Consider the following 27,406-nt stretch of genomic DNA (forward strand, 5'->3'; position numbering starts at 1 on the left):
GGATCTGAGGAAGATTCAAAGAGGCAAAAAATTGGGCTGGGACTGAAAGAATAAGTAGAACATAGTTGGATCTGGGAGAGTCGATTTTTCCCCCTGCAATTTTGGGGTTTGTAGCACACAGAGAAAATGGAGCTAGGGATTAGGAGAAACAGTCTCCACTTCCTACGCTCACTTAGCGCGAGTGTGGGCACACCCCTGAGCCTAGATTTCCTGACTGTTGGAACAGGACAGGGAAGATCTGCTCTGCTCAGCTCTTAGGGTTGTTGGAAGGCACACGTTAAGACAAGCCCTGTGGAAATGCTTTGAAAATGGCAAAAGACAGGAGTAGAGTCCTCATTAGAACCTGGAGTTTAGAAAGAAGATCCTAGACGAATTCTGAGTTATCTCAGATTGTAACTACATAACCTACAGGACGTGGTGCTTTCAAAGAGTCACTGACAGCCCTCGCAGGTCCTAGCCCAGTGTTAACACCTCTGGCCTGACTCCTCTCCAGTCGCTGAGAATATGTTCAAGATTCTCCATCAAAGTGCCTGTGTCAGTATGTGAAGTCCCCCAAACAATAACAAATACAATAACAGCAGTAGTAAAACAACAATCAGTACCATTTATTGGGCACTTAGAGTATTACTCTGCTTCATACTTCACGAACCTTCTCCCTTTTACTTCTCAAACAACATCATGAAACACCTGTTATTCCCAGTGTAGGGGTAATTAAGTTGAGGCTTAGAGAAACAATTTGCTTAGTTCTCTTTAGGTAGTAAATGACAGAGCTGGATTTAACTCAAATTTATTTGACTCCAAAGCTTAAGGCCTTTGTGCCATTTTGCTCTTAATCTAAGGGGGGGGGGGGATTAAAAAAAAAAAACACACAAAAAAACCTCCCTCCCGACCCTGTGCCAGGTTTCCTATGGAGGATTTAAGCATAAGGATGAGTTAAATGAATAAAATAGTCAGTGTTCCAGTAGCCCCTCTCCCTTTACTTAGAGCTTGGTTAGTGGAAAACTTAGACCCCACATTACTTTCCTATCACCATCGTATGCATTTCCTGGTGTGGAGACTGTGCTAGAGCAGTAAGAATAATTCCTTGTACTTATCTTGGGCTCTGTATGTTTGCTCTTTGAACATCACACTAAGCCCTTGAAAAGGGGGTAAGTCTTCCCATTTTACTCATGAGGAAACTGAGACTAAGGAAAGTCAACTTGCCCAAATTCCTACCCGATAATTGAGAGAGCTCTTTAGAATATTACAACTGCTAATTACTAAAAGTAATTACTAATAGATAGCTAATTACTAATAGATATCAGTGTGCAACATGAAACATGAGAATGTGTTCTGCTTGAACTTTGGAATGCTGTAGTGTGACATTCAGAGATGTTAAATGTTTTTACTTGCATATTCTTAAAAGTATTTGTGTCACATTTAAATAACCCAGTCCTGAAACTGCTGGGGGAAAATAATTCTTGAGTAATAAGGCCGGGATGGGAGGAAAAGGGGATCAGCTATTAAATTCTTATCACGGCACAAAGGTTTTTGAATGTCAGATGTTAAACTCTTCTACATTCAATAGGAATTTTGCTAGGAATCTTCAGTCCCCTAGGGTACTTTTCCTGTCTGTGCCTGTCAGCTTCATTGTTATGCATTTTAAATAAAGCTTTCCCTAACATTCAAGACTCCTTCCGGAGTTTTAGGAAAGAGACATAAATAAAGTGTGCTGTGCCTTTGCATTTTTGTTTTCTTTTACCTTTTTCTAACTGTGTGCCTACCCCACTCCCAATCTTTAGAAGTATAAAGCTAAGGTAAAAAGAGCTTTAAAAAAGGGGGCTCTGGGGAAGTATGCAAATGACAGAAATGTCTATGGGAAAATTAAGGGAAGTGAAGTTCAGCAAGAAAGAAATTCATTGATGTTGTGATGAAACGTTGTCACTGGAGGATGATGACAAAGTAGAATCCGTTCCCATGGGGACCAGCGTGCTACCTACTGATCATTTGACCCATGGCTGGATGTTGGCTAGCCAAAGAATTGACCCAAAAGATGACAAGATGGTTTTAGTCCCGTCGTCTCATCAGCATTCAGGAACCCCTTAGGGAATGAAGGGGAGAGGGTAAAGAAGGATAAAAGATGAAAGCTGAGCTGTGGAAAGAAAACTGTTTTCAATTACACTGAGGAGGATTGTGGGTCCACCTGTAGCTTTTGTTAAGAACGTCCTTTGTTTTCTCCTGTCTGCAGGGATCAGGGCAGGATACAGACCCAGAATCTGTCTGGCCTCTGGGAAGATTCTGTGTTGGTAGCCGGTCCTCTTCAGTTTAACGGATACATTCAGGAGTTAGTCTCCCTGTGGGCTGTCTTTACTCCAGTAGATTCTGTTCTGCCCGCCGAGCCACCTGGATTTGGTTGGCATGCTGAAGGAGATTGCTTTTAGAGAGAGAAAAATACCCTGCAGTGAAGCAGGAGTTGAGCTTTCCATAGTGAGTCACTCTCCCATTCCTCCTTATCACAAGGGCACGGGGAGGTCATCTCAGGCAGTAGGGTCGAGGGAGGCCAGAGCCCCACATGGGAGTCAGGGGACCCTTAAGCTCCATATGCCTCAGTTTCTTCACTTGTAAAATGGGAGTTACAATTGCATCTTACTACCCTATGATGGCAGATGAATTAATTGAATGAAAATCCTGAGGAAAATACTGAACTATGAAAGTCACTTCTTAAAGGAAAGCAGTCTATCCCCGCTGTTCTTTCCAGGTTATGAACAAAGTTAAACACCCTGGAGTAATTGGAACAATTTAAGTTCATTTGATGTAACTTATACCACAGTAGTCCAGTAATAACAGGTATTGGTTTTGCAGAATACATTGTTTCAACCTTGCCCCTCTCCCTTTTCTGTCATTGGTAGAATTCAATTCTAAACCCCCTCAAAGTCTTGATTTTCATAGGAATTATGTGCAATTCTAAATGTAAGTATCTTCAGAACTCTAATTTTTTTTTATCGTAAAGTGATGAGACGGTGTGTGGCTTATGGTACTCTGTCAAGAATTTCACAGCATTTGTTAAAATGGGTTTGAAAAGAAATGGGAGGAGGGGATCATCGGTCTGTGTGTATTCCTGAGAGAAACAGTGTTGCATAGAAGTTGAAGCTTAGGCTCTGGAGTTAGAATACTACTGGGTTTGGGCGCCAGCTCTACGAGATACTAGCTTTGTAACTTTGAGCAACTTTGGAACCTTTAGTGTCTGCTTCCGGGAGGGAAAAACGGAGATGTGTACCTTACAGGGTTCTTTGAAAGTTTAAATTGATATATGCTTGTGAAGTGCTTAGAACAGAGCCCTGTACATAGGGCTCAACAAAGGTTGGCTATTTTTTTTTTTAAGATTTTTAAAATTTATTATTTGTTAGAGAGCAAGCACCAGCAGGGGAAGCAGTAGGCAGAGGGAGAAGCAGGCTCCCCGCGGAGCAGGGAGCCCGATGTGGGGCTCGATTCCAGGACCCTGGGGTCACGACCTGAGCCGAAGGCAGTCGCTTAACCGACAGAGCCACCCAGGTGTCCCGGCTATTATTTTTTTAAAAATAAGGCAAGATGGGGTATCACTAAGTGAAAGACAGGAGTTTCCGGCTGAGAGATGTGAATCCAAAGTGGAAGGAGCTGGTGTTTGAGACTTTCTGTTAATTGTCATGTGTGTTTGAGTTCTGCATGTAGGTCACTGCCTCCACTGATGAAAAATGCAGCTCGTGGCCCATCCTAACTAGGAGGCTGAAGGCAGACATTGCCAACTTGCTCCTGCCCCCCCCCTCCCCACCCAGGGAACTCCTTGGTTCCAAGGCCAGCCCAGGAATAGGACCTTTGTGCCCTGGCTTTGTGCCTTGGCTGATTATATTAGTGGGAGTTTCATTCCTCAGATTGTGTGATTTATCATATTTTTAAACATGTGTATAGTATAAGTACCACTATACAGTAGCTATTACAATTTTGTGAAGAACCCTACAATTTCTTTGCAACAGGTTTCTGATCCACAGGCTCCAGTCTTGATAATTCTGGTGCTGTGTAGATGGTAATACCTGGATCTGAGCAGCTTTGGATTGCTTAGCTTCAATATGTTTATCTAGGGACAGAATTCAACCTATCGAGTTACTTGTCACTGCATAAGAAAACACCCCAAACTCGGTGGCATAAACAACAGTTTCTTCATGCTTGCAGATGCTGTGGGTCAGGCACAGCAGGGATGGCTTATCTCCATTCTATGATGTCTGGGGCTTCATCGGGGAGACTATCTGGAGACTTCTTGACTCCTATTCAGAACCTGGGCTGAGATGACTTGAAGGCTTGAGCAGCTGGAGTTGCCAACCAAGCACTTAACTGTGGCTTTTCCATGTGTCTTGGACATCGTTCAGCGTGGTAGCTGAGAGCATTCCGAGAGAGAGCTGTGGAAACGGCATGGCCCTTTGTGACCTAGACTAGAACTTACATAGTGTCAGTTTCTCTGTACTTGACTGGTAGAATCCATCATAACCCTAACCAGATTCAAGGAGTGGGTGTGGAGAGGGAACATACACCCCACTTGTCAGAGGCAAGGGGGTGTTAAAAAAATTGCTGCAAATTTTTATAAAACTACTGGGATTGTGGCTCTATATTGGGACACAGTAGGGTTTCTGACTTCTACCTATAGTAAAGCAAGCCATATCGCCTCTGTTGCAACTACTTAACTCTATCACACTGGAATGAAAGCAGCCATAAACAATTAGGTAAACAAATGACTGTTTCATTAAAAATTTATGAGCACTGAAATGTGAATTTCCTCTAGTTATTACTGTCACAAAATGCCTTTTTAAAAAAGACATTTAAAAACGTAAGAATCAGGGGTGCCTGGGTGGCTCAGTTGGTTAAGCATCGGCCTTCTGCTCCGGTCATGATCCCAGGGTCCTAGGATCAAGTCCCACATCGGGCTCCCTGCTCAGCGGGGAGTCTGCTTCTCGCTCTGCACACCCCCTCCCCCTGCTCATGCTTGTGCCCTCTCTCTCTCTCTCTCTCTCAAATAGATAAAATCTTTTCTTAAAAAAATGTAGGATTCATTCTTAGCTCATACAAAAATGGACAGTGAGCCAAATTAGAATATCATGATTAACTAGATCTGACTTTAAGTTAGAATTCTCCAAATGTGTAAAAGAAATACTGGGTATTTCTCAAATGTTTTTGTGTGTGTGTTTATACATATGTGAGAGAAAGACAAATGATTACAAATTCCATTTTAATTTTGGAAGTGAGTTTGTGAAGATGTTATTTAGAATTTTAGTTCTTTCAAATACACCTTATCTTTATACTGTTAGAGAACATTTGTTCCCAAGGGCAAGGAAGGGCTATACTCTTGATATTACAGGTGGAAAATTAATGATATTTACTACTTCAGAACCTAGAGAGAAAAGGTAGAACTTGCTCTTCTCGATGGAGTTTCCAGATACATGTTGTTGTTGTTGTTGTTTTTAATAAGTGTCTCAAGTTTTTAAAGAGGTTGTTGATCCTTAGACCAAAAAGATAAGGTTGAGGACTCTGGGGTGAGGGTTTCTTTTTCATCTTTATTAGTTCATTAAATATTTTTTATCTGCCTGCAATGCCGGGCAGGTCCTGAAGATGTAGAGATGAACAAAAACATACGTGGTACCTGCCCTTACAGGGCATCCAGTCGAGTGGGGTAACCAGACATTAAACGGATAACAGCATTGAAGTGTAGTGTGTGCTATGGGGAGGGAATGCAGGATACTACGAGAATATAGGTTTTTAAGCTGGACTCTGTCTCTCCTCCTCTACTAATCCATTGAATGTAAGAGTCCAGGAAAAAAAGGATTGTTATATTAGTGCAAACTTCTGTTTTAAAAAACAGCCAATTTATTGAGCACATATTTATTTAGCATTCTGGCCTCCACCTACCAGATGTCAGTGGCACTTTTTACCGCATTCTAACAGCCAAAATTGTCTCCAAAATCTGCCAGATGTCTGCTGGTGGGGGTGGGGGTGGTGGCAAAATCACCAGTGGTTTAAATTTGGATGGGAAATTAAACTGTGTCTATACATTTTATCGTGAAGACCTCAGTGAGAAAAACGTAAAATTTTTTTAAATAATAAATTCGAGCTCAGAGATTAGAATCTGTTAATTTAAAGGACACACAGGGGCATCTGGGTGGCTCAATTGGTTAGGTGTCTGCCTTCGGCTCGGGTCATGATCTCGGGGTCCTGGGATCGAGCCCCGCATCAGGCTCTCTGCTCAGCAGGAGTCTCTCTCTCTCTCTCTCTCTCTCTCTCTCTCTCTCTCAAATAAATAAATAAAATCTTTTTTAAAAAATAAAGGACACACAATTCCTCCTCTGAAAATGCTAAAACAGATTTGGACAATTCTCTATCAGATGAAATGTTACTCTGATACACTTGTTATGTCCGGAAATTTTTCTAAACTTCATAGTTTGTGCATTGTTTAGCAAGGCTGAGAACCACCGTTATTTAAGTGAAACTCTGAGAGCTCCCAAACATCAATGGAACAAACTCAGAGTTTGGAATTGGCTTGAAAATAACAAATGAAGATATCCTGCTTTGGCTCCATGTCCTCAGCCTGTAAGCTATTGGATCGTGTGAGTTGCATGACCCAAAGGAGATGATTAGTTCTCCTCTAGTGTGCTGATAATGAATAGCTCTACAAAACCAATTAGCTATAATTCTGTCAGTCATTTCATTTGGGTAACGTTTTGTTTAAGGGTAAGAAAAACAACACTGTTTTCCTTGGAGATCTCTAATTAAGCTGTGATATTTGATGGCAACAATGAGGAAAAAGCAGTATGCTTATCCATTTGCTTTTGTTATTCCCCCATGAAAGTAAATTATGATGAAGTGTTCTGTTCACAGCAGTTAAGAAAGACATTTATCCATCTTAAAGGTGTGACAGAGTAAACATGAATATATTTTTAACTGTATATTTTGTTTTATGTGGATGTCTACGTTGTACAACTCCAGACATTTGCCATTCACACGGAGGACTGTGAATGGTGCCCCCCCTGGAGTTGTGTAGCAGAAGATACTGTATGTCCTTTCCCTTCTTCACATGTTTTTCTCTTGAAGATTTGTGTGAATCCAGAACCATGAATAGCGGGTTGTTTTCTTACAACACCGTTGTTGCTGTTTAAGTCCTAATGCTGTCATGCTGACAATAGTTATCAGTAGACTTTGTTTTCCTTTATCTAGCAAGGCATTTTATGGATCACTCTTGTTCTATATGAGTTCATACACATGAGAAGTTCTTAGTGTATCGTTAGCTATTTTAGGACAGCAGATAACTGTTTTACTGTCGTCTGACTATCCTTCTGGGACTTCTGGACATTTTGCAGTTTTTATCTCAATTTACACCGTAGAATGAGACTTAGGTATATATTGTTGGTTTTACCTGAAGTATAATACATGCAGCCTGTAATATAAATTAATGAGCTTATTAGGAAAAAAACACTGTGGGTTATTGTGGTGGGCTTTTGATTCATTTTGCTTACTGTTTGTCTCACAGCTAGCCAAAAAAATCCGAGAGAAGTTCAACCGTTACTTGGATGTGGTCAATCGGAACAAGCAAGTTGTAGAAGCCTCCTATACGGCTCACCTAACCTCTCCTCTCACTGCAATTCAAGACTGCTGCACCATCCCACCTTCCATGATGGAGTAAGACTTTAAAAATAGTTTTGTCTTGTTGAAACCCGGAATTGAATTGCTTTCCATTCATATTCAAATCCTTGTGCATGCTTATTGCAAAGTGTATAGTATTTCAATCTTAAATAAGCTCTTTGTCTTTACATGGACAAGTGATTTTTAAAGAAGTGGGACTCAACATTCTATGTCCCGGAAATTCCTAGGCCCTTCCTGCTCACCTTTTTGCCATGTTGGAATTCAGGTTCAGAAGTATCAAATATTAGCTGAGTACAAAGTTGAATTAAGCTAAGAAAATTGCAAACATTTTGTCAGGTGTCGACTAGTGGGTCATGAATAAAACAGCCTCACTGATTCTGGCAATTTGCCTAATTTAAGGGAGTGCCTTTTGTCTTTGAAAAGAGTAGCAAAAATTCCCACTTCATACTTTGGGACTTTTAAAGATAGCATCTATACTAATGGGAAATATGGCTTCAGATAATATTGCAACAGAATTAGTTGCAACAGTTAGGGATATTTTTATTTATTAGCCTAGTGATAGTTATATCTGGAGGGGTGTAGGGTCATGTGATGCCAGGAATTGTTTGTAGTGGAAAGAACACTTACCTAGAGGTACAAAGAACTGAATTTTTACTTAGTCTTTAACTAGCTGGGTGACCTTAATTAATTATGTGCAGTTTTATATCGGTGGATAATAATCTTTATTAGACCAATTTTCTAAGGCTATTGTGAGTGATTAAAAGCTGTTAACATCCTTTAAAAATTATAAATGTTATCATAATTAGTATGTATTACTCCCCTTTTTGCACAGTAAGTGCTCTTAAAGGCATGGAAGGGATAGATACAACATAGTTTTTGGTGGTTAAATGTTTTGCTTCCAGAAGCAATTTTTTTTTTTTTTTTTTTTTTTACTTACTATGGTTTCTTGGTGGGCTATGTAGATAGCAGGGCATCCTTAAGTCATTTTATTCTCTGTGTGACATGAAGATGAGCTTTTTTCCCTGGCTTACTCTGCAGCCTAACAAGCTCCTACTAGTTGTTTACTAAACTAAGTGGGAAAATGTATACAATGTAGAATGAGCCTGTCTGGATAGGAATCCTCCCTAACACTCAGATGGTCTTGGATATTTGCTGTCTTAGCCACTCTGTCTTCGTCTCTAGAATGGGAACGGTGATGAATACTTCACAGAGTGTTGTGAGCATTCAATGAGACCAAATGTGAAAAATACTTGGTAATTTTCTGAACAAATGTTCACCCTTGTGTATACATACACGCACACACACACTTCCATATCATAGTGAACATCTCATTTTTTACTAAAAATGTAATCAAAGAAGATGTCCTTTTTTTGTAGTTGGGGCATCAGTAATTGAATATTTTTGACAACTTATTTCTTATCTAAAAAGACAACGAGGGCCCAGTTGGGTTTTGAACCAAAGAACAAAATCATTTTCAGAACAAGAAGAGCTAGTATATAGTAAGAGAGAAATCCTTAAAGCTAGAATTATGCTTAAAACAGTGGTTCTCGGCCCAGGAGTGATTTCCATCCCTCACCTTATCCCCCTTTCCCCTTGGACGTTTGGCAATGTCACAGTTGGAAGGTGGGGAACAGTTGTTACTGGCATCTAGTGAGGAGAGGGCTGGGATGCTGCTCATGTCCTGGAATGCACAGGACACACCCCCCAAACAAAGAATTATCTGGTTCACAATGTCAGTAGTGCAGAGGGTGAAAAACCCTGCCTCAAAAGATAGGAGGTTTAAATAAATTCCTAAGTGGAACTGTTGCTCTACTCGAAACAACAAGCTTGAATTGACTGGTCTCTACTTGGAAATCTATCCTGTATGTGTTCATCCCATTACTGGTCCATCTTGTGAATTTCTAGTAATGTTTCAAGAAGTAACTCAACAATTTGCCTCTCTCCATAGCTTCCTAATTCCTCTTTTCTCTCTCTCTCTCTCTCTCTCTCTCTCTCTCTCTCTCTCTCTCTCTCTCTCTCTCTCTCTCTCCCCCTCTCCCTCTCTCCCTCTCTCCCTCTCTCCCTCTCTCCCTCTCTCCCTCTCTCCCCCCCCCCCCCCCCCCATTTCCCTTTGCCCCTGGAGGGATTCACTTGCTCCCTCATCTCTGTTCCCATAGTAAGTTTCAAACACCTCTATTACAGTGTAGAACGTAAGGTATCATGGGTTGTTGATGGTGATTCTGCCTCCCCTACTGTTCTGGGCAGGGATTACACCTCGTGCATTTTTACCCCAGCACCTGGCAATTGTATTTAATTACTACTTGTCAAAATCCAAGTTGAGTAAGGGGATGTCTAGTCTCAACAAATTAAAACTTTGGGGGTGGAGGGCAACTACTGAACATAATTAATAGCACAAAATGTAACACAGAGAGGTACTGTGGTTCCTCAATGCAGAGAAATGTACCAGATGGATGGCAGCACAAAAGATTCTGTGAACTTTAGAAATGTGCATGTTATTTGATCGGCTCATTTGGGGGAATGTCATAAGAAAATAATAAGATATGTTTATAAAGAGAAGCTTGTAAAGAAAGTCATGGGAGTATGATTTAGAATAGAAAATGTTGTCAATACCTTAAATTTCTAATAATAGGGGATTAGTCAAGGAGATTGTTATCACATCCATAAACATGAGATGGTAAAAGAGTATTTGCTGACTGGTGAAAATGGCCATGCATACATACATACATGCACACATTAAAACTTTGGGAGGACTTATATCAAAATGTTTTGGGGTAAAGACCGTGATTTCCATATTGAATTTGCTGAGATATAAGGGTTGAGGTCTGAGATGCAGGCCATGCAGACGGTTGGCAAAATTCAGTGGTCCACCTTTTGGTGAAAAAATAAAACAAAGTGTAGTGTCTGCCCTGCGGGAATTTCTCATTTAGTTTGGTTTACCATCCCAGGGACTTCTGTTCTCCTAGGAGGCTACACACTGAGTAAGCACGTTAATAGGAGGCCCTTCCCTCCTTCAGAGGCTGGTATTGAATGTTGCATGGGGGCTCTGGAGAGATGCAGTGCAATCTTATCTCCTCCCTAGGAGTCATTGCCAGAACTAGCTTCCATTTGGGGTGAAGCTCGTAAAACCAGGGCGGTTCAGACAATGAAGCTGGGTAATCAGAAGATTTATGGAGGAGTGAAAAACAGGTTCCCTCTGGTGGCATATTAAAGAGATAACTGATAGAAACTGTTCACAGCGGGGAGTGGCAAGGGATGACTATCCTTCACTTAGGGTCTTCCTGGTTCGGACTGAGCTCACTTATTCAGGGATATGTGTTTAGGAGTTTTTGGAGTAACTCCGAGCTGATGCTTTTTCTAGCAATTAGCTGAACACACACACTATCTAAAATGATGAGACGCTCTCTCTTTTTTTTTTAAGATTTTTTTATTTATTTCAGAGAGAGAATGAGAGAGAGCACATGAGACAGGGGAGGGTCAGAGGGAGAAGAAGGCTCCCCACTGAGCAGGGAGCCCGATGCGGGACTTGATCCCGGGACTCCAGGATCATGACCTGAGCCGAAGGCAGTTGCTCAACCAACTGAGCCACCCAGGTGCCCTCACTTTTTTTTTTTTTTAAGATTTTATGTATTTATTTGACAGCACACAAGCATGGGGGAGCGGCAGGTAGAGGGAGAGGGAGAAGCAGGCTCCCCATTGAGCAGGGAGCCCGATGCGGGGCTCGATCCCAGGATCCTGGGATCATGACCTGAGCTGAAGCCAGATGCTTAACCGACTGAGCCACCGAAGCGCCTCTCTCTCTCACCTTCTTAATGAAGATTCAAAAATGGAAACAGTTAATAGTAAGTTTTTGGGGTGAGCCAGGATGGGAATCCTTCGTTGCCTTTATTCTAGTCCCTCATACAACACTTTTCTCAACACTTGCTGTTTTGGTATCTTACTGAAACACATTTTCAGTATATATTTTCCATTCCCTCCAAAAATGTCTACATTTTGAATCTCGGGGAGTTCATGTTCGAGTTAAACACAGAAAGGAAGAACTCCCAGTCTTGGGAAGCAATTTGAGGACGTAACTAAGAACAATTTTTTTTTAACAGTAGGCAGATTTGGTTTTGAATCTAGCCTCTTTCATAAGTTGACCTTGGGGAGTCACTTAATTCTGAGCCTCAATCTCATCAGTGAGCTGAGAATAAGGATAATACATACCTCACAGGGTCACCATAGGGAGCTGTCTTTAGTTTGTAACTTCTTTATTTGGTAAGTGTGGATATTATCCTCCAGGTCAAGAGATACACTTTTTTTCTCTGCTTTAAAAGTGAACTCACTTAAATGAAAATATTAAGTGAATGTGACCAAAATCTTGAAGGTGATAGATAGGGTAATGATGAAAGTTCATGAAAAATGGACTCAAGAGTATTGCTAAAGTTCTTAAAAATTGTGAGATTTTACAGTTCTATAAAGCAGACTCTTGGCGCCCATGTCGTATATCTGGCTACATGCAAATGTATTCATACTGCCATTATAAGAAATATAAGCAATTGAGATAAGGGACCTCCAGTCTTAGATCTGGATCTTGTCCATTCTTAAACATCTGGGCTCTATAAACATGTTTTGACACCTAGCACTGGCCCAGTGGTGCTCAAGCTGTTTGTTACTAACATTTTAAGTGCCTGCCTGTGGCCTGTTTGACCTGGCTGCTTCTCCAAAGGCATCAAAGATGAGTTAGTACTAGGACAATATTTTCACAACAAATTTTAACCAATAGCCAATATTCAATTTTTATTTCAAGCCTAGAATTTCATTGTTACTGATTTATAATCCATTTATTTTTCTCACAAAGGCTTGATAATGCTTGTTTTAATAAAATGCCCAGTTCAGAAGAGAGAAGGGCTTTAAAATGTCCTATTAGAGATTCTGAAAGTTTATACCATGATGACAGCAGAGAGAACCTGCAAACCAACAGAGAATTGATTTTTCAGATGATTTTGATACTGTCCTTCTTAGACCACTCAACTCTTTCCTACTCAGGAGTCCTACAAGTTAATTATTTTGTACAAGGCCCTGCGTGAAGATTAGGTGCTCTGTCAATGTTTGCTGAAGGAATGACCTCCTCTAAAATGGAAAAAAAATCAGGTGATGGCTTAATCTAAGATAAACTCATTTTCAGTCTTGTCACTTAAAGTGACATAGTTTTGAGAACGAGTTCATTTACTTATTTAATGAACAGCTCCCCTGTGTTGGGTTGCTGATGAGGGCACATGAGAGACTGGGCTCTCCCACGACAAGTGTGCAGACACACGCAGAATTACGCTCAGGGACTATATCTGGTCTACAAATGTGTTTATCTTGGCCCCACAGGATGTTGTAAAGGTTTTTAAATTTATAAGTTTTTAAATCTGTTGCCAACATTTAAATTTGGGGAGATTATGCATTTTAAAAATCCAAAATTCTGTCTTCTCTAAAATCAGAAGATCCGGCAATTGTGGGTCCACATTCCCACTGGGCAGCAGTCAGCTTGCATGATTCCCCTTTGAGGCCCGGGCCCACATTCGCCCTTTCACACAGTTACTACTAGTCCCTGTGGATTACACCCAACCCATTCCCCTGACTTTAATGAGCTGCTTGGCCCACACCAACGTGTTGAGTTTGAAACTCCTGGTCTAAAAGGACTGTATAATACCAATAATTTGACTTAAGAAAATGTCAGGTTTAAAGAATCTAGCTCCTGTATGCATAACATTTAGAGTATCTGTCCCTGAAACCTGGCTTGCCACAGAGATGGTGTTCTCTGGAGCACCTCTGAACCTATTGTTGACTCAGCAGAACCCACTAACCCTTGGCTTTTATACAAACCAATCAGTAATTTTATCTTCCATGTCTCTTAATCCATTTCTTTCTTCCCTTCCCCAGTTTCTTTTGTGAGTGTTCCTGCCTGGTGGCATTCTTATTTTTTCATTCTTATGCCTTTTTTTTTTTTTTTTTTTTTAAGAAAAGGAGAACAATATGAGGGTAAACTAGGAAGGAAATACTGGGAAGATGAACTTAGATTTTTATTTTTGTGTGTGTCTCCTGGGTTTCAGTGCTGTTGTCCTCACTTTTAGTTAATGCTTGTGAATTGGTTAATTGTGGTGGGAATTTAAGGCATCCAGGCCAGGTTTGAGATGAGCAAAGTGATACTCTGGTGGAGCTAGAGTCAGTAAGCGATGGTTCTCAAGGTCCTTGGAAGCCAGCCACCTGCAGCTAGACTTGAGCTCTATAGAGAATTCTCACATACCCATCAGGGCAGACTTTAAAAGCTTCACTAATTCCAAAAAGAGAAGAAATTCTGGGAAACATTGTCAAATTAGATTCCTGCTATTTTTCAAGGAGCTCTTTGAGATGGAACATCCACTGAGATTAATGTAGTCACCGGGGAAGGCGGGGAACACTCATCTCATTTTCTGAGAACCCAAATTTAATGCATCCCTGGCTGCCACCCACTAGAACAATATGATTTCAAGAGTTAGTTCTTACCACAAAACCTACTGGGGGTATTGGGCTAGAGACAAAGCAACCAGCATAGGTTCTGATGCAAGAACACAGGCTCCTGGTGGCATTTTTCATGAATAGCCACTGTTCTAACCCTGTGTTAGGGTTCTCCAGAGAAACAGAACCAATAGAAGAGGAGATATGTGAAAGAGAGGGAGAGGGAGGTAGATTTATTTTAAGGAATTGGCTCATGTGATTATGCAGAAGCAAATCCAAAATCTGTAGGGTAGCCCAGCAGTTTGGAGGCCTAGGAAGAGTTGCAATTCCAGTCTGCTGACAGATTCCTTCTTGCTTGGGGAGGTCAGTCTTTATTCTATTAGGCCTTCAACTAATTGGACCCTTCAACTAATTGGACTTAAATGTTAATCTCATCCCAAAAATACCCTCACAGAAACATCTAGAATAATGGTTGACCAAATATCTGGGTACCCTGGGCCAGCCAAATTAACACATAAAATTCACCAACACACACTCTTAGAGAAAGGATAGAAAATTGTGTGGCAAGAGCTACCATTGAAGTTAAATTTTTATTAACAGTCACATTTAGATTGGATGCCAGATTATCACTCTTCAAACTTTATGCTGTATCCTACTAGACTGTTTCTCTTAAAAATTTGATGTTCGTGTTAATAGCTGCCTGGAAAGGAGTGCAGGCAGCTGAGTAAGTCTCTTTCCATGTAGGAGTGCCTGGGTGGCTCAGTCGGTTAAGCATCTATCTGCCTTTGGCTCAGGTCATGATTTCGGGGTCCTGGGATTGAGCCCCACGTTAGGCTGCCTGCTTGGTGGGGAGCCTGCTTCTCTCTCTCCCTCTGCTGCTCCCTCTGCTTGTTCTCATTCTCTCTCTCTCTCTAATACATGGATGGATTTTAAAAATCTTTTTTTTTAAGATTTTATTTATTCGTTTGAGACAGAGAGAGAGAGAGAGAGCATGAGCAGGGAGAGAGGCAGAGGGAGAGGGAGAAGCAGGCTCCCCGCTGAGCCAGGAGCCTGACGTGGGGCTCGATCCCAGGACCCTGGGATCATGACCTGGGCCAAAGGCAGACGCTTAACCATCTGAGCCACCCAGGCGCCGCTTAAAAATCTTTTTTAAAAAGTCTTTTTTCCATGTAAATTGGTTGTGTATCTTGTGGTATGATTTAGATGTGCAAATTTCTACGTTCACATATTAAGTTCAAGTATTGTTGATACCATGGGAGCCAGAAATAAGTTATAGAGTTGTTTTTAATTTTGATGCCTAACATGCTGACCCATAATGTTCAGATTCCTAAACTAGGATCCTTAGGATTCTTTAGGGACTTACTAGCTTCAGGTCAAAGTTTGTGTTTGCCTTTTTTTTTTTTTTTAAGCTGGACTCAGACGTGAGCCTTTTTTCATTTTTAAAAGGAGACAAACCTCTTTTTAAATTTTTTTTTTAAGATTTTATTTATTTATTTGACAAAGAGACAGCGAGAGAGGGAACACAAGCAGGGGGATTAAGAAAGGGAGAAGCAGGCTTCCAGCTGAGCAGGGAGCCTGATGCAGGGCTTGATCCCAGGACCCTGGGATCATGACCTGAGCTGAAGGCAGATGCTTAATGACTGAGCCACCTAGGCGCCCCTCTTTTTTAATTTTTAATTTTAAAAATCCTCTCAGTCTTAACCCTGGTGGAAAAGAAATACCTTAAGCAGTGAAGACAGTTTTCTTTTCAGTTTAAGTTCAGTTGTGATTCAGGTTATATCATTGCAGTACAGTACTAAGACTAAATGGGCCTTTGCTCTGCCAATTTGCTGTGACCTTTTTAGTCCACAGTTTCCTCAGCTGTAAAAGGAGCAGTTTGAACTATACTCCAGAGACCCAGCTCTCAAGGTTAATTTCCCTCAGCCTTCTTAGAAGGTTTGTTTCTAACTGGAGCCATTTGCCATTATAGGCAACTTTTCTCACTGCCCCAAATTTGTAAATTCTAGATTTTATGAGAGTATTTATCTTCATCTTTTTGAGAGCCACCAAGGGGGGAAAAGATGGTATTATAGAGCAAGGTCTACAGAGATGAAATTATTCATTCATTAAATCATTTAAAAAATAAACATTTGTGGAATAGTTTAAGGAAGAAGCATTTCAGCTGAGTACAGAAGTAAGAAAGGGATTTGAACATGGAGGAATATGGAAGAAGAGCTTTCCAGGAGAGAAAGGGCCATATGAAGAAAATCCCATGGCTAGAAATGGCCAAGAGCACTGAAGATTACATTGTTTCTGGAGTACATGATGGAAGGGGCATCTGAGAAGTTGGTTCATTTCAGAAAATAGAGGCCCTCAAATGCTGGACTGAAGAACTGAACTTTATTCAGGAGACATTAGGCACTGTAAATGAAGCCAGGGACAATTCTCGTGCTTCTTTATCTTTACTGTCTGATACACAGTAGACATTCAATAAATAATGGTTGAATGAGAGAATCAAAGAGTTTTGAGATAGGGAATGAAATGAAGATCCCCTTTAAGGGAATTTTTACCTGTCAACCGCGTACAACTAGAAGACCTAGTCTGATTGCATTTAAGTAGGCAAGGAACAAGTGGGGCATGAACTGGGCTATGGGCACCCACTATCTTGGGCGTTAGAAGAGGGAGGAGCCAAAGGTGGTTGAGGTTGATTCTGAGTAAATGTAAGAGTGGTTGATGCCAAGTTCTAAGTCCTATTTGTACTATGTGTGTGCTCTCATCTTTCTTCTTACATTTTAATTTAGGGACCCGGTCAGATTCAACACCTTGCGTGAACAGGTCCCCATTAAATATCTACTGAAGGAGTTAGTGCATGGTAGCAAACCTGATTTTGTCTTTAGTTTTTGGGTACTGGTAATGATGATGATAACAGAATTATTGAGCTACTTCACCTCTGGACAGAAATTTAAGTACCTTTATGCCTGTTTATGATAATTATTTTCTTCTGACTATTATTCCATTGTTAGAAGCTCTGATAGGAAATGTAGGCTTATGTTGACTTAGTTATCTCAGTTATCAGATTTAATCATTAATATAGTAAGTGGATATGAATAATTATAATAGTAATGATTGTATGCAGGGTAAATTTAAAAACAAATTTCCAAATACCTATGTATATCATTTTCAACTCAACTTGTCTGGATTCTGTTCAAGGCAGTTAATGTGCAAGACATTGTACCAGATACTGTCTGATAGACGAAGATGAATAAAGCAATCTGTACTTTGAGGAGCTCATAGGACATTAGAGTAAGCTAAGTGGACTGTGTCAAGTGCCATGAAAAATCCAAAGTCTCCTTTAGAAGAAAAAGTGATTATGAACAGAGGCCTCTGAGCACTCAGTCTTGGTAGAGAAGTGGTAGCTGGGGCCTTGAAGAGTGGAACTCCTACAGGTAGACCTAGGGAAGGATGCTTCAGATGGAAATGAGCAAGCATCATAAAGCTTTGAGCGTGCAGAGGTGGAAGAGAGAGCTGCAGGGGAGGATAAGAGATGTACTGGGCAGGGCTCAAAATCCTTGGTCAACTGGACACATTTTTCTCTGTAAACAGTAGATTTTAAAACAAAGAAAGGCTGTGGTCAGTCTGAGATTTGGGCAAATTAACTATCTGGCAAAGGAGGGTTTGTGGGTAGTTGTGGTAGAGAGGAAATTGCTTGTCAAATCGGGCCATCCTGATAATCTAGGAGAAAAGGAATGGCACCGCAAAGAAGGATTGTGGGAGAGTAAATGATGTCCCACGTGGTGGTAGGTTACATAGAATATATGTAGCCCCTAGACAGGGAATATATAAAATCTGCCAACTAGATTTCATTGGAGATTTAGGTAGGAGAAAGATTTTAAAAGATGGTTATAAATTTTAAATTGAGCATCTCAGAAGATAGAAATATATTAACTAAAAAGTAAAAATAAAAGCAAAAGTTTTTTTTTTTTTTTTTAAGTAGGCTCTATGCCCAATGTGGGGCTTAAACTTATGATGAGATCAAGAGTAACATGGTTTACCAACTAGGCCAGCCAGGCACCCCAGCAAAAGATTTTTTAAGAGGAAGATGAATTCAGTATGAACATGCTGATTTTGATTTCCAGTTCACGCAGATCATCCCGGGGAGGTGTTTGGCAAGTTGAGACTAGCCTGTAGCATCATTTTATTTTCATCCCACAAACCCTCCCCCCGCCCCCCCCCCCCACATAACTATGTTATATGCATGACAGTTCAGGAGACAAGGCCAAGTTGAACTGTATCATTTTAATGTTGTGCTAATACATAGTTTTGTTTAAAATGATGTTTCTAGACATAATAGCTGACCCATATGTGGGCAACTCCTGTTTGGCCTCATCCTATTTTAAGGTAATGCACGTGAAAAAATGATGCAAAGTGTTTAACCCTGTATACAGTTTCTTATAATAAGACTTATTATTGGGGCACCTGGGTGGCTCAGTCGGTTAAGCGTCTGCCTTTAGCTCAGGTCATGATCCCGGGGTCCTGGGATCAAGCCCCGCATCGGGCTCCCTGCTCGGCAGGAAGCCTGCTTCTCCCTCTCTCACTCCCCTTACTTGTAATCTCTCTGTCTCTGTCAAATAAATAAAATCTTTAAAAAAAAAAAACTTAATTGCTCTTATGTTTTCTATGAAAAATAAAACATTGTGACTTAGCCAGGTGCGTTTGCACTTATGACTCTTGCTCTTTTGTTCTTTCCATGTCACAAGGTCAAATAATGTGACAAGCTTGGTCCTTGACAACAGAGTTTCATTTTATTGCAGGTCCTCTTCTTTCCCCCAAGAAGGTGTGTTTTGTGTTTTTGCCCTCAAAGTGCCGTATGGCAAATCTTAGCCTTTCAAGTTATTCTCCCTTATCTCAAACTTTCATCTCCAGTCCTTTTAAAAATTATTATTACCTACAGGCAGGTGAAATGTTACAGATACAGTCTTTATGGATATTAAGCACCAGAAGGATTTCAGTAGAGCTCAAAATTCAACAAAGATTTTATAAAATGCTTTACATTTCAGAAGGCCAACTAAGTTACATTATTTAACGTCTGTAAAAGTTACCTATGTTTACACTTCAGTGAAATACTTTCTTGGGCTTTACTTCTGTAAATGTTATTTTACCTAGATTATTCAAATGATCCTCTCAACAACTGTGGTGGGATAGGTACTGTCTCCTCCCCACCCCCCCTGCCGTTATGCCCATGAGGAAGTAGGCTCAGAGGGGTTGTGTGCCCGCTCAAGGAGTAGGATGTGTCATCTGGGTTACCTGATTTCAAATCATTTTTTTTTTAATGACAAAATATTTTGACCGGTGGTAAAATTGGAATGGCTTACCTGCCAATTGAAATGCTGAACATTGTGTTCCTTCTTGGAATTTCACTTGAGGCTGTTGTATAACCTTCTGAAATTCCTGAGTTGGCTGAATATAAACCTCCCATAGTTGGGTTAGTTTGTTTCTCAGTCTTAAAACCATGTTCCTGCAGTAATTTATGTCCTTTCTGTGCATGTGTGTGCACGCGTGTGTGTAGGTAGTAGATATCTGTACCTAAAGGACAGTCGAAGAACACCCTCCCAGCAGAAAGCACACCTGCATTTGGGTCAGCTGACGGTCCTGCTTTCTGGCTTTTCCTCCTGTGACCCTTACTCAAGGAAGGGAGACCTGCCACTCTGCTTAGAATACTGAATTTCACCAGTGGCGTTTTGTGGATTTTAGGGAGAGCTGATCCTATGATTTTCTTTTCTTTTTTCCTCCTTAAAAAAAAAAAAAAAAAAACTAGTCTCTGAAAGAAACAAGCTAGTAGACTATACTAGTTTTAAGAAATAGACCCTATAGTAGCAGAGAACCGGAAGCTTTCCTTGAGCTTTTCATATGTTTATTGTGCAAATAATATCAAAGTGTTTTCAACGAATGCCAAGATTTGAAAACCATTCTGTCTATAATCTCTTCTGGGGACTCCACTTGCCTCGTATGATGATGCACACGCACAGCTTTATTAACTTTGTGATGCTGTGTCAGTAATGCTTTGTGAGGACACAGCCATGAGTATTCCACATTTTCTATTTCATGCTGCTTTCACAGAACGGGGAGATTGGGGCAGGCCTCTTCCCTCTCCCCTGCTCTGTGCCTGAGAGGATGAACCAGTTCATCTGCAAGGTCATCTACTAACTCTGAGGTTCTTCGTGCTTGTCTTTGTTGGCTGAGTCCCACCACTCACAGTTGTCGGCTATTTACAAAGGAAGAAGCCACACGAATTTCCAGTCTCTAGTCCCGGGAAGTCCCCACCCTCTTAGGTTTCATGCATTTATTCGTTCAGCAGACATTTACTGACTAAAGTCTTATCTTCACGGGCAGCTCTGGGCCACAGGCCCTGGGGATACACACAGGAAAGGATCTCTCCTTGTGTCTTCTCAGCAAGGGAGAAAAATATATAAATAAATAACTGTATGGTATGTTAAGCCCTTCTTAGAGGTCAAGTGGCAGGATGGACGTGGGCTGTGGGTCCCACCAGGCCTCCATCCACCTGCTTGTATTCTTTCCTTTTTCCAGGTCCTCTTCTTTCTCCTTCATGCACCCCTGCCCACAACCTGGTGATGAGGAGGACAAGGATAAATGTTTAATGTGGTCATGGATCCACTTCCAATCCCTCTAGATGTCACCTGTGCACTTTTCCAAGCTTCCGTGAGAGAGTGGAGTAAATAATACCAACACATAATGAATTGACACATCAGACATGAGATCACACCAGAGTCTCCTCTCCCTGATCTCTGGGGTGGGAAAATGGTGAAAAAGAGAGCTGGTTTGTAGGGTACTTAGACTTTAATAGAGAAACTTTATTGCTCTGAAAGCCTTGCCTTCCAAGGGCGTTTGGCACTGACCCTGTTTCTGCTGTAGCTGAGTTGCTGCAGCCTGAAGGTTTAATCCTTAATACTGATAAGAGCAAAAAGAATGTGACTTATCTCTCCCATCTCTGCAGAGATGGAAGGAAAAACCATTTCTCGGAACGTGATTACACGTTATTTGACAGCTTTTCAGTTTGCCCATTAATTTAGGTGTTTGAATAAGTAAACTCGGCGTGGGGGGGGGTTCAAGTATCATTTACTTTATAAATGTGATAGTTCCTTTTTGAAGTGATTCTACTCTTACCCCTTTCCTCTGCCATTCATAGAGTTTAAATATTTGCCAGTGCAGATGTTTGATTTTTATCTTAGCTCTCTCTTTGTTTAACTTTATTCTCATGGGTGGTTAAGTGGAAGATAAGGGGGTTCTTGTTTAATTCTTTTCAACTGGTGTTGCTCAAATATTTGGAGAGCAGACACTTCCCAGAAAGAATGAACAGGAACCTGGTTGGTTGGAGGTGAAGTGATCTCTCCCTATCCTGGTAGACCAGACACTCTTGGGTTGTTCCTAGGATCAGGGGGTTTGCTAGAGGTGAGCATTTCTTAGTGTCCAGGACTTCTCTGAAAGGCTCCTGAAGCTACCAGTCGAGGTTATTGTCTTTCTGTGCTTCCCAGAGAGATGTGTGCTTTTCCTAAAATGGAACTTTCAGCAGGCCTGGAGGCAAGGGCCAGCCTTGTGTTGTAAACTTCATCAGAGTCTCACCCCATTTGTTCCACACCAGCTTCTGATCTAATACTGGATTCTGCTTCCAGAAGAAATAGTGGGATTTTTTTTTTTAACGTTTTGCACCTGTCTTGGCATTTTAGCAGTGATTAAGAACAAGCAAACAAGTCAAAAATATTCCCCTATCCCATTAGCTGTCATCATAAGTGGCTTTGTTAATGGACTCCACTAGCAGTTTAAGCCTTGCTCTTCTGAGAGATCCTCGGGGATTTGCTTTTTAAATTATTGCCTTAAAAACGTGTCTGTGAACAATACCACATTTCCCCCTCACCCTGGGAATCCACACTGTGGGTGTGGTTTTCGTGTGCTAAGTGATAAATTGGGTAGGCTTCATTGAAAATGTTGAGGAAAACCCAGGGTTCTGAGTGATTTGCCTGGCAAATCACCTTCCATAGGAAATTTAAACAAAGACCAAAAAAGAGATTCAGGAAGTAAACCCCAACTGGTGTATGTGTCTCTCTCCTTTATGTCTTTTTCTTTCTAAACTGGGACTCCACTGAAAAGTTGATTTACACTGTGAATCGTGGCTGAATGAAATCCAATTGAAACTCACTTGAACACTGTTTTGATGTAAGATTCAAAGCTTCTGCAAATTTATTTTATCTTCTACATTTGCTGATCTCCTGCTTGTAAATCCTGTTGAAGGAGAATAAAAATGACTGCAGCCTGATGGGAATTAAATGTCTGAAGTTCAAAGCAGTTTGCACATCAGAGCAAACGTCAATCAAATGAACATCTTGCAAGCCAGGCAGGGAGTGAATTTCTCCATGGGGAAGAGATCAAAGTGGGAGTCACAGTTCTGTTTTCTCCCTCGGGATGCAGTTTCGATCAGTTGTTCATGAAAGTAAATCCAGAAGGAAGTTTTTTTGTGTGTTTTTTTTTCTCCCCAAACTTACGGGCGTAGGAAATATAGAGTTATTTGAAACTGAATTTCAGGCACTGGTTTTATCTTATGAAAATAAGTACAGAAAGCAGTCATAATCCAATATCTCCTTTATTTAGATTGAGAGTCTATAGGAGATTTAGATAGGATCGTTCTCTTCTTATAATTCCTTTTTTTTTAAAAGCAAATATGTAGAGATAAGTTGAATTGCCCTGCTCATTTTATATGACAATCTATGATTTTACCAGTGCTTGACCTTTTCCATAAACCTGGAATTACATTAATGTGACTGACAGCTAATATACTTCTCAATGAAAAAATCTTTTCGGTAACCCCTAAGAGTGACTGACATGTTTTTATAAAATATTGTAAGCATGAACTTTACATTTCTCTGAGTCCCCAGATCGGGCTGAATAGTAGGTTTCTTTTTTATAAATAGTATTTAGAAGAGGCACACGTGCATATAATGCATTCCCATCTTAGGCAAGGCAACCATTTCCCTGGGGCTTGGAGGTGGCTCGTGTAACGAGGAAGCTAAACAAGTGGAGTCCAGTAGGAATCCGGAGTCCAGAAGAGAAGCAGACTAGTGAGTGTGGGTGAGTGAAGGTTGGAGTGATAATCACAGGGTTTTTGCTCTTGTAATTGCATCTATCTGGCTCACCAGCTCGGGACACACTGTTCTCCTCTATCTCTAAGCCCCCTGTTGACACCTACTTCCTTACCTGACTGGCATGTCAGCGGCGTAGGCAGTGACAGAAGCAGAGTTGAGGTTTCTTTGTAGGCATTTTGTGTTAACCCAGCTGGGTTAACCCATGCTCCCCATGGCTGAGGTTCAGCACATGTGAAGGAACTCAAGACTACTGAGATTATTGTGAGACTCTTACCGTATAAAGAATGCCATCTAGCAGGAAGCAGGAGGAAGGAGAGTGGGTGACAGGTCTCTGAATGTGGGGGCTTGATAGGAGTAAATTAACTTAAAACCACCAGCATTCACCGCATGCATATTGCTCAGAGCAAGAATTAAATCAGATTTCGGAATGAGGTGACAATCTGTTCATCATTTACTAGTAAACTTTGAGAACCCCCGTGTCCTTGAGCTAACAAGACAGAGGTCAGATTGCCCTCTGGCTAAGGTTCTCCTGGAGGGTGGGTATTTCCTGCTAAAACATCAGGATTGTCCTCTGGATTCCTTCAGAAGAAAGAACTTCTTCAGGTATTTTTACATTTTATTTTTGGATCAAGTTTGATCTCTGGAAGCCTGTGTGTTTGCACCATATTAGTTGGGGCTTTCCTGAGTTGTGTTTCAGTATTATGCCTTGCCCGCCATTACCATAAACCCTAAGCTGTGGCCATTGTCCGTTATGTTGTTCTGCATCCTATATTCATTGCCCCGTGTGAGAATTTTCAGAATTTGGTGCAATTTTTTCTTTCTTGGTATTGTCTTATTTCTCTTGTCTTTGTTGTACATAAGCCGTTTGTCCAAGGTTCTCAGATTATCAGAATGCCAGGATCTTTCAGCAGAGAACTGAGTGGTACCAGGAGAAGGAGAAAACTGGCATGAGTGGGCACCCAGTCTGCTGTATCTCTTCTCTGTGCAGAGGATGAACATGCGCACTCCCCTATCCACTGGTTCCCCAAAACCCCTCAGAGGTCTGTGCTGAATGGAAAGGGAACTTGAGGCTTTCTTTTCTAGAACAAAATAATAAGTAATTCTCTTAATGGCCAATTCCGTAGCTATGCCGCTGGTGAACATTTAAGTTCTCAACCATTAATAAAGAACTACCTGCCTTTAATATCTTCTTCCTCCACATGCTTACCTTTGTCCATAGAGCTCTTTCTCTGTGGCTATGCGTTGTGAAGCCTTATGTTTAGCTACTATCATTTTTTTAAATATTTTTAATTAGGGAAGAGAGAGTGAGAGAGAAAGAGAGTGCGCAAAGGAGTGAGAGGAGAGGCAGAGGGAGAAGCAGGCTCCCCACTGAGCAGGGAGCCCAACGCGGGGCTCCATCCCGGGACCCTGGGATCATGACCTGGGCCAAAGGCAGATGCTTAACCTCCCGAGCCACCTCCAGCTACTGTCATTTTCTGTTAAGTGAAAAGCAAAGATTTCCCCTATGCCCTACAATCTTTCAGAGTACTCTTTTCCTCTGAGAGAACTGAATTCTCCTTCAGCTATTTTAGATAATGTTTAATGATAATTTGTTGATTTATTGAGATACATTGTAGTGTATTCATTATGAATAAGAGCTGGAATATATGTTCACATCTTGGTTCTGTTTGCTTCCCAGCTGTGAACCTTAGGCTTCTTGATTTAACATTTCTGTGCCTCAGTTTCCAGGCGTTCAAATGGAGGTAATAATAGTACTTTTCTCAGGCTTTGTGAAGATCAGATGAGTTAATCCACGTAAAGCACTTGGAACATATGATGAGCACTTAGTAGCTGGTAAATGTTACTAACACATCCAGTACTAGTTCTTACTATTTATTAAACGCTTACTGTGTACCAGGCCATTTTCTGTGAAGAGCCATTTTCTGATTTGATCCTTAACACAACCTTATGAAATAGGTACTATTATCACCATTTTATGGATGAGAAAAAACTGAGGCTTAGAAATCCTGAGTTATGTGCAAAAGGTATACAGCAAAATTCAATTTAAACCCAAACTGCACTCCATGTCCGTGTACCTCTCTAGCCCATGCTCCTGCCCATGACCTAATCATGCTCTGCCACAGTGGCAGTGCTTTGTTCATCATAAATATTGAATGAATATGACTGGATAAAATACCCAGAGCTTTCCAGTGACTTAGCTCTCTGCCCTTGCTCATTGGTCAGTCACCGATAAGAATTTATGGGATACTACACATTGCCAGCAGTGTGCTAGACCTGAGAGAGAAATATAAATCCTCAAGTGACTTACAGTCCCATTGGGGGAACTGAGACTTCTCAAATACGTGAAAGGCTTTAGAAAGAATTGGGAGCAAACCATGAGAGACGATGGACTCTGAAAACAAACTGAGGGTTCTATAGGGGAGGCGGGGGGATGGGTTAGCCTGGTGATGGGTATTAAAGAGGGCACATGCTTCATGGAGCACTGGGTGTTATGCACAAACAATAAATCATGGAACAAAACTAATGATGTAATGTATGGTGATTAACATAACAAAAAATTTAAAGAAAAAAAAGAATTGGGAGTTCAGTCACTGTGTGGCAGGGTTTACTCAAGAAGGCTCCTATACAAAAATCTTTGGCATCTCATCTTTCACTTGTCACATCTTTATTTGGTATATAGAAAAAGGAAAAAAAGTAAGATAATTTGCTCATTATAATTTTTTTTTTTTTTTTAAAGATTTTATTTGTTTATTTGACAGAGACAAATAGCCAGAGAGGGAACACAAGCAGGGGGAGTGGGAGAGGGAGAAGCAGGCTTCCCCCGGAGCAAGGAGCCCAATGTGGGGCTCGATCCCAGGACCCTGGGACCATGACCTGAGCCGAAGGCAGACGCTCAATGACTGAGCCACCCAGGCGCCCCTCATTATAATTTTTTTAAAGATTTTATTTATTTGACAGAGCGTGTGCACAAGCAGGGGGAGCTGCAGGGAGAGGGAGGAGCAGGCTCCCCACTGAGCAGAGAGCCCAGCACGGAACTCGATCCCAGGACCCTGAGATCATGACCTGAGACAAAAGCAACCGACAGAGCCAGCCAGGCGCCCCTCATTATAATTTATATTAAATTTTTGTCGACTGGTATTATTATAAATGGAATCTAAACCCACACATCACCTATGATGATACTGTCTTAAGTCTGATTACAAAACAATGTAAAAAATAAGGGGTTTCTGGGTGGCTCAGTCAGTTGAGTGTCTGACCTTGATTTCAGCTCAGATCATGAACTTGGGGTCGTGGGATCAAGCCCCGTGTCAGGTTCTGTGCTGGGCGTGGAGCCTGCTTGGGATTCTCTCCCTCTCCCCGGCTCATGGGTACTCGTGCACTCTCTCTCTCTCTCTCTCTCTCTCTCTCTCAAAATAAATTTAAAAAAAAATGAGACACAAGCATGGAATTAAGACAGAATGGCACTAGTAAGTTTGGAGGAGAAAGGGCTGGAACGGACAGAAGTTTCAGGGAGAAGAAGAAAAGGTGGGCTTTGTTGAGTGCACTGGACACTGGAGAACATCCTAGTTGGGATCCAACGGTTAATGGACCGATCTGGTTAGGACTAAAGGTTGGGAGATAGTGGGAAGAGAAGGTTGGGTAAATTATTGGTGACAAGTACTACATTATGAAACCTTTTTGTAACTCACAAATGTTTACTGAGCACTTTTGTTAATGAGTCACTTCCGTGTTTTATTGCTATAAAAATGTTCTCGTTAATGCTCTTCAGGATGATCTTTTCAGTACAGAAAGGAAAGCAACCTTATTAAAATTGTTTCCTTGGGGTGCCTGGGTGGCTCAGTTGGTTAAGTGGCTGCCTTCAGCTCAGGTCATAATCCCAGGGTCCTGGGATCGAGTCCCGCATCCAGCTCCCTGCTCAGCGGGGAGCCTGCTTCACCCTCTCCTTCTGCCTGCTACTCTGCCTACTTGTGCTCTCTATCTCTCTGTCAAATACATAAATCAAAATCTTAAAAAAAAAAAAAAAAGTTTCCTTGCCGTGGTGGTACCCAGGGCAACCTTTCATTTAACAAAGACCTGGGGAGTCTATTTGAGTTTAGCGCCAGGCTGCAGACTTCACAAGGGGTGGGCTGATAGCCCAGGTCCTGGCCATGGAGACTCCATCCAGGGAGACAGGG

The 27,406-nt window shown here is 41.3% G+C and overlaps 1 protein-coding gene across 4 annotated transcripts in view; it reads left to right on the forward strand.

Moving 5' to 3' along the window:
- The window catches only part of CACHD1 (cache domain containing 1), a 208,044-nt gene that overhangs the window by 100,705 nt on the left and 79,933 nt on the right, over window positions 1–27,406 (forward strand). For all 4 annotated transcript variants that reach the window (XR_004820024.1, XR_004820025.1, XM_035727197.1 and 1 more), the window contains exon 3: window positions 7,526–7,674. Coding sequence is in view for 2 of the 4 variants with exons in the window: in XM_035727197.1 (XP_035583090.1) it covers window positions 7,526–7,674 (149 nt within the window). In the remaining 2 variants the exon portion in view is untranslated. The remainder of the gene's footprint in view (window positions 1–7,525; window positions 7,675–27,406) is intronic.

The sequence above is a fragment of the Zalophus californianus genome, chromosome 4 (assembly GCF_009762305.2).
Source record: "Zalophus californianus isolate mZalCal1 chromosome 4, mZalCal1.pri.v2, whole genome shotgun sequence".
NCBI classification, from domain to species: domain Eukaryota; kingdom Metazoa; phylum Chordata; class Mammalia; order Carnivora; family Otariidae; genus Zalophus; species Zalophus californianus.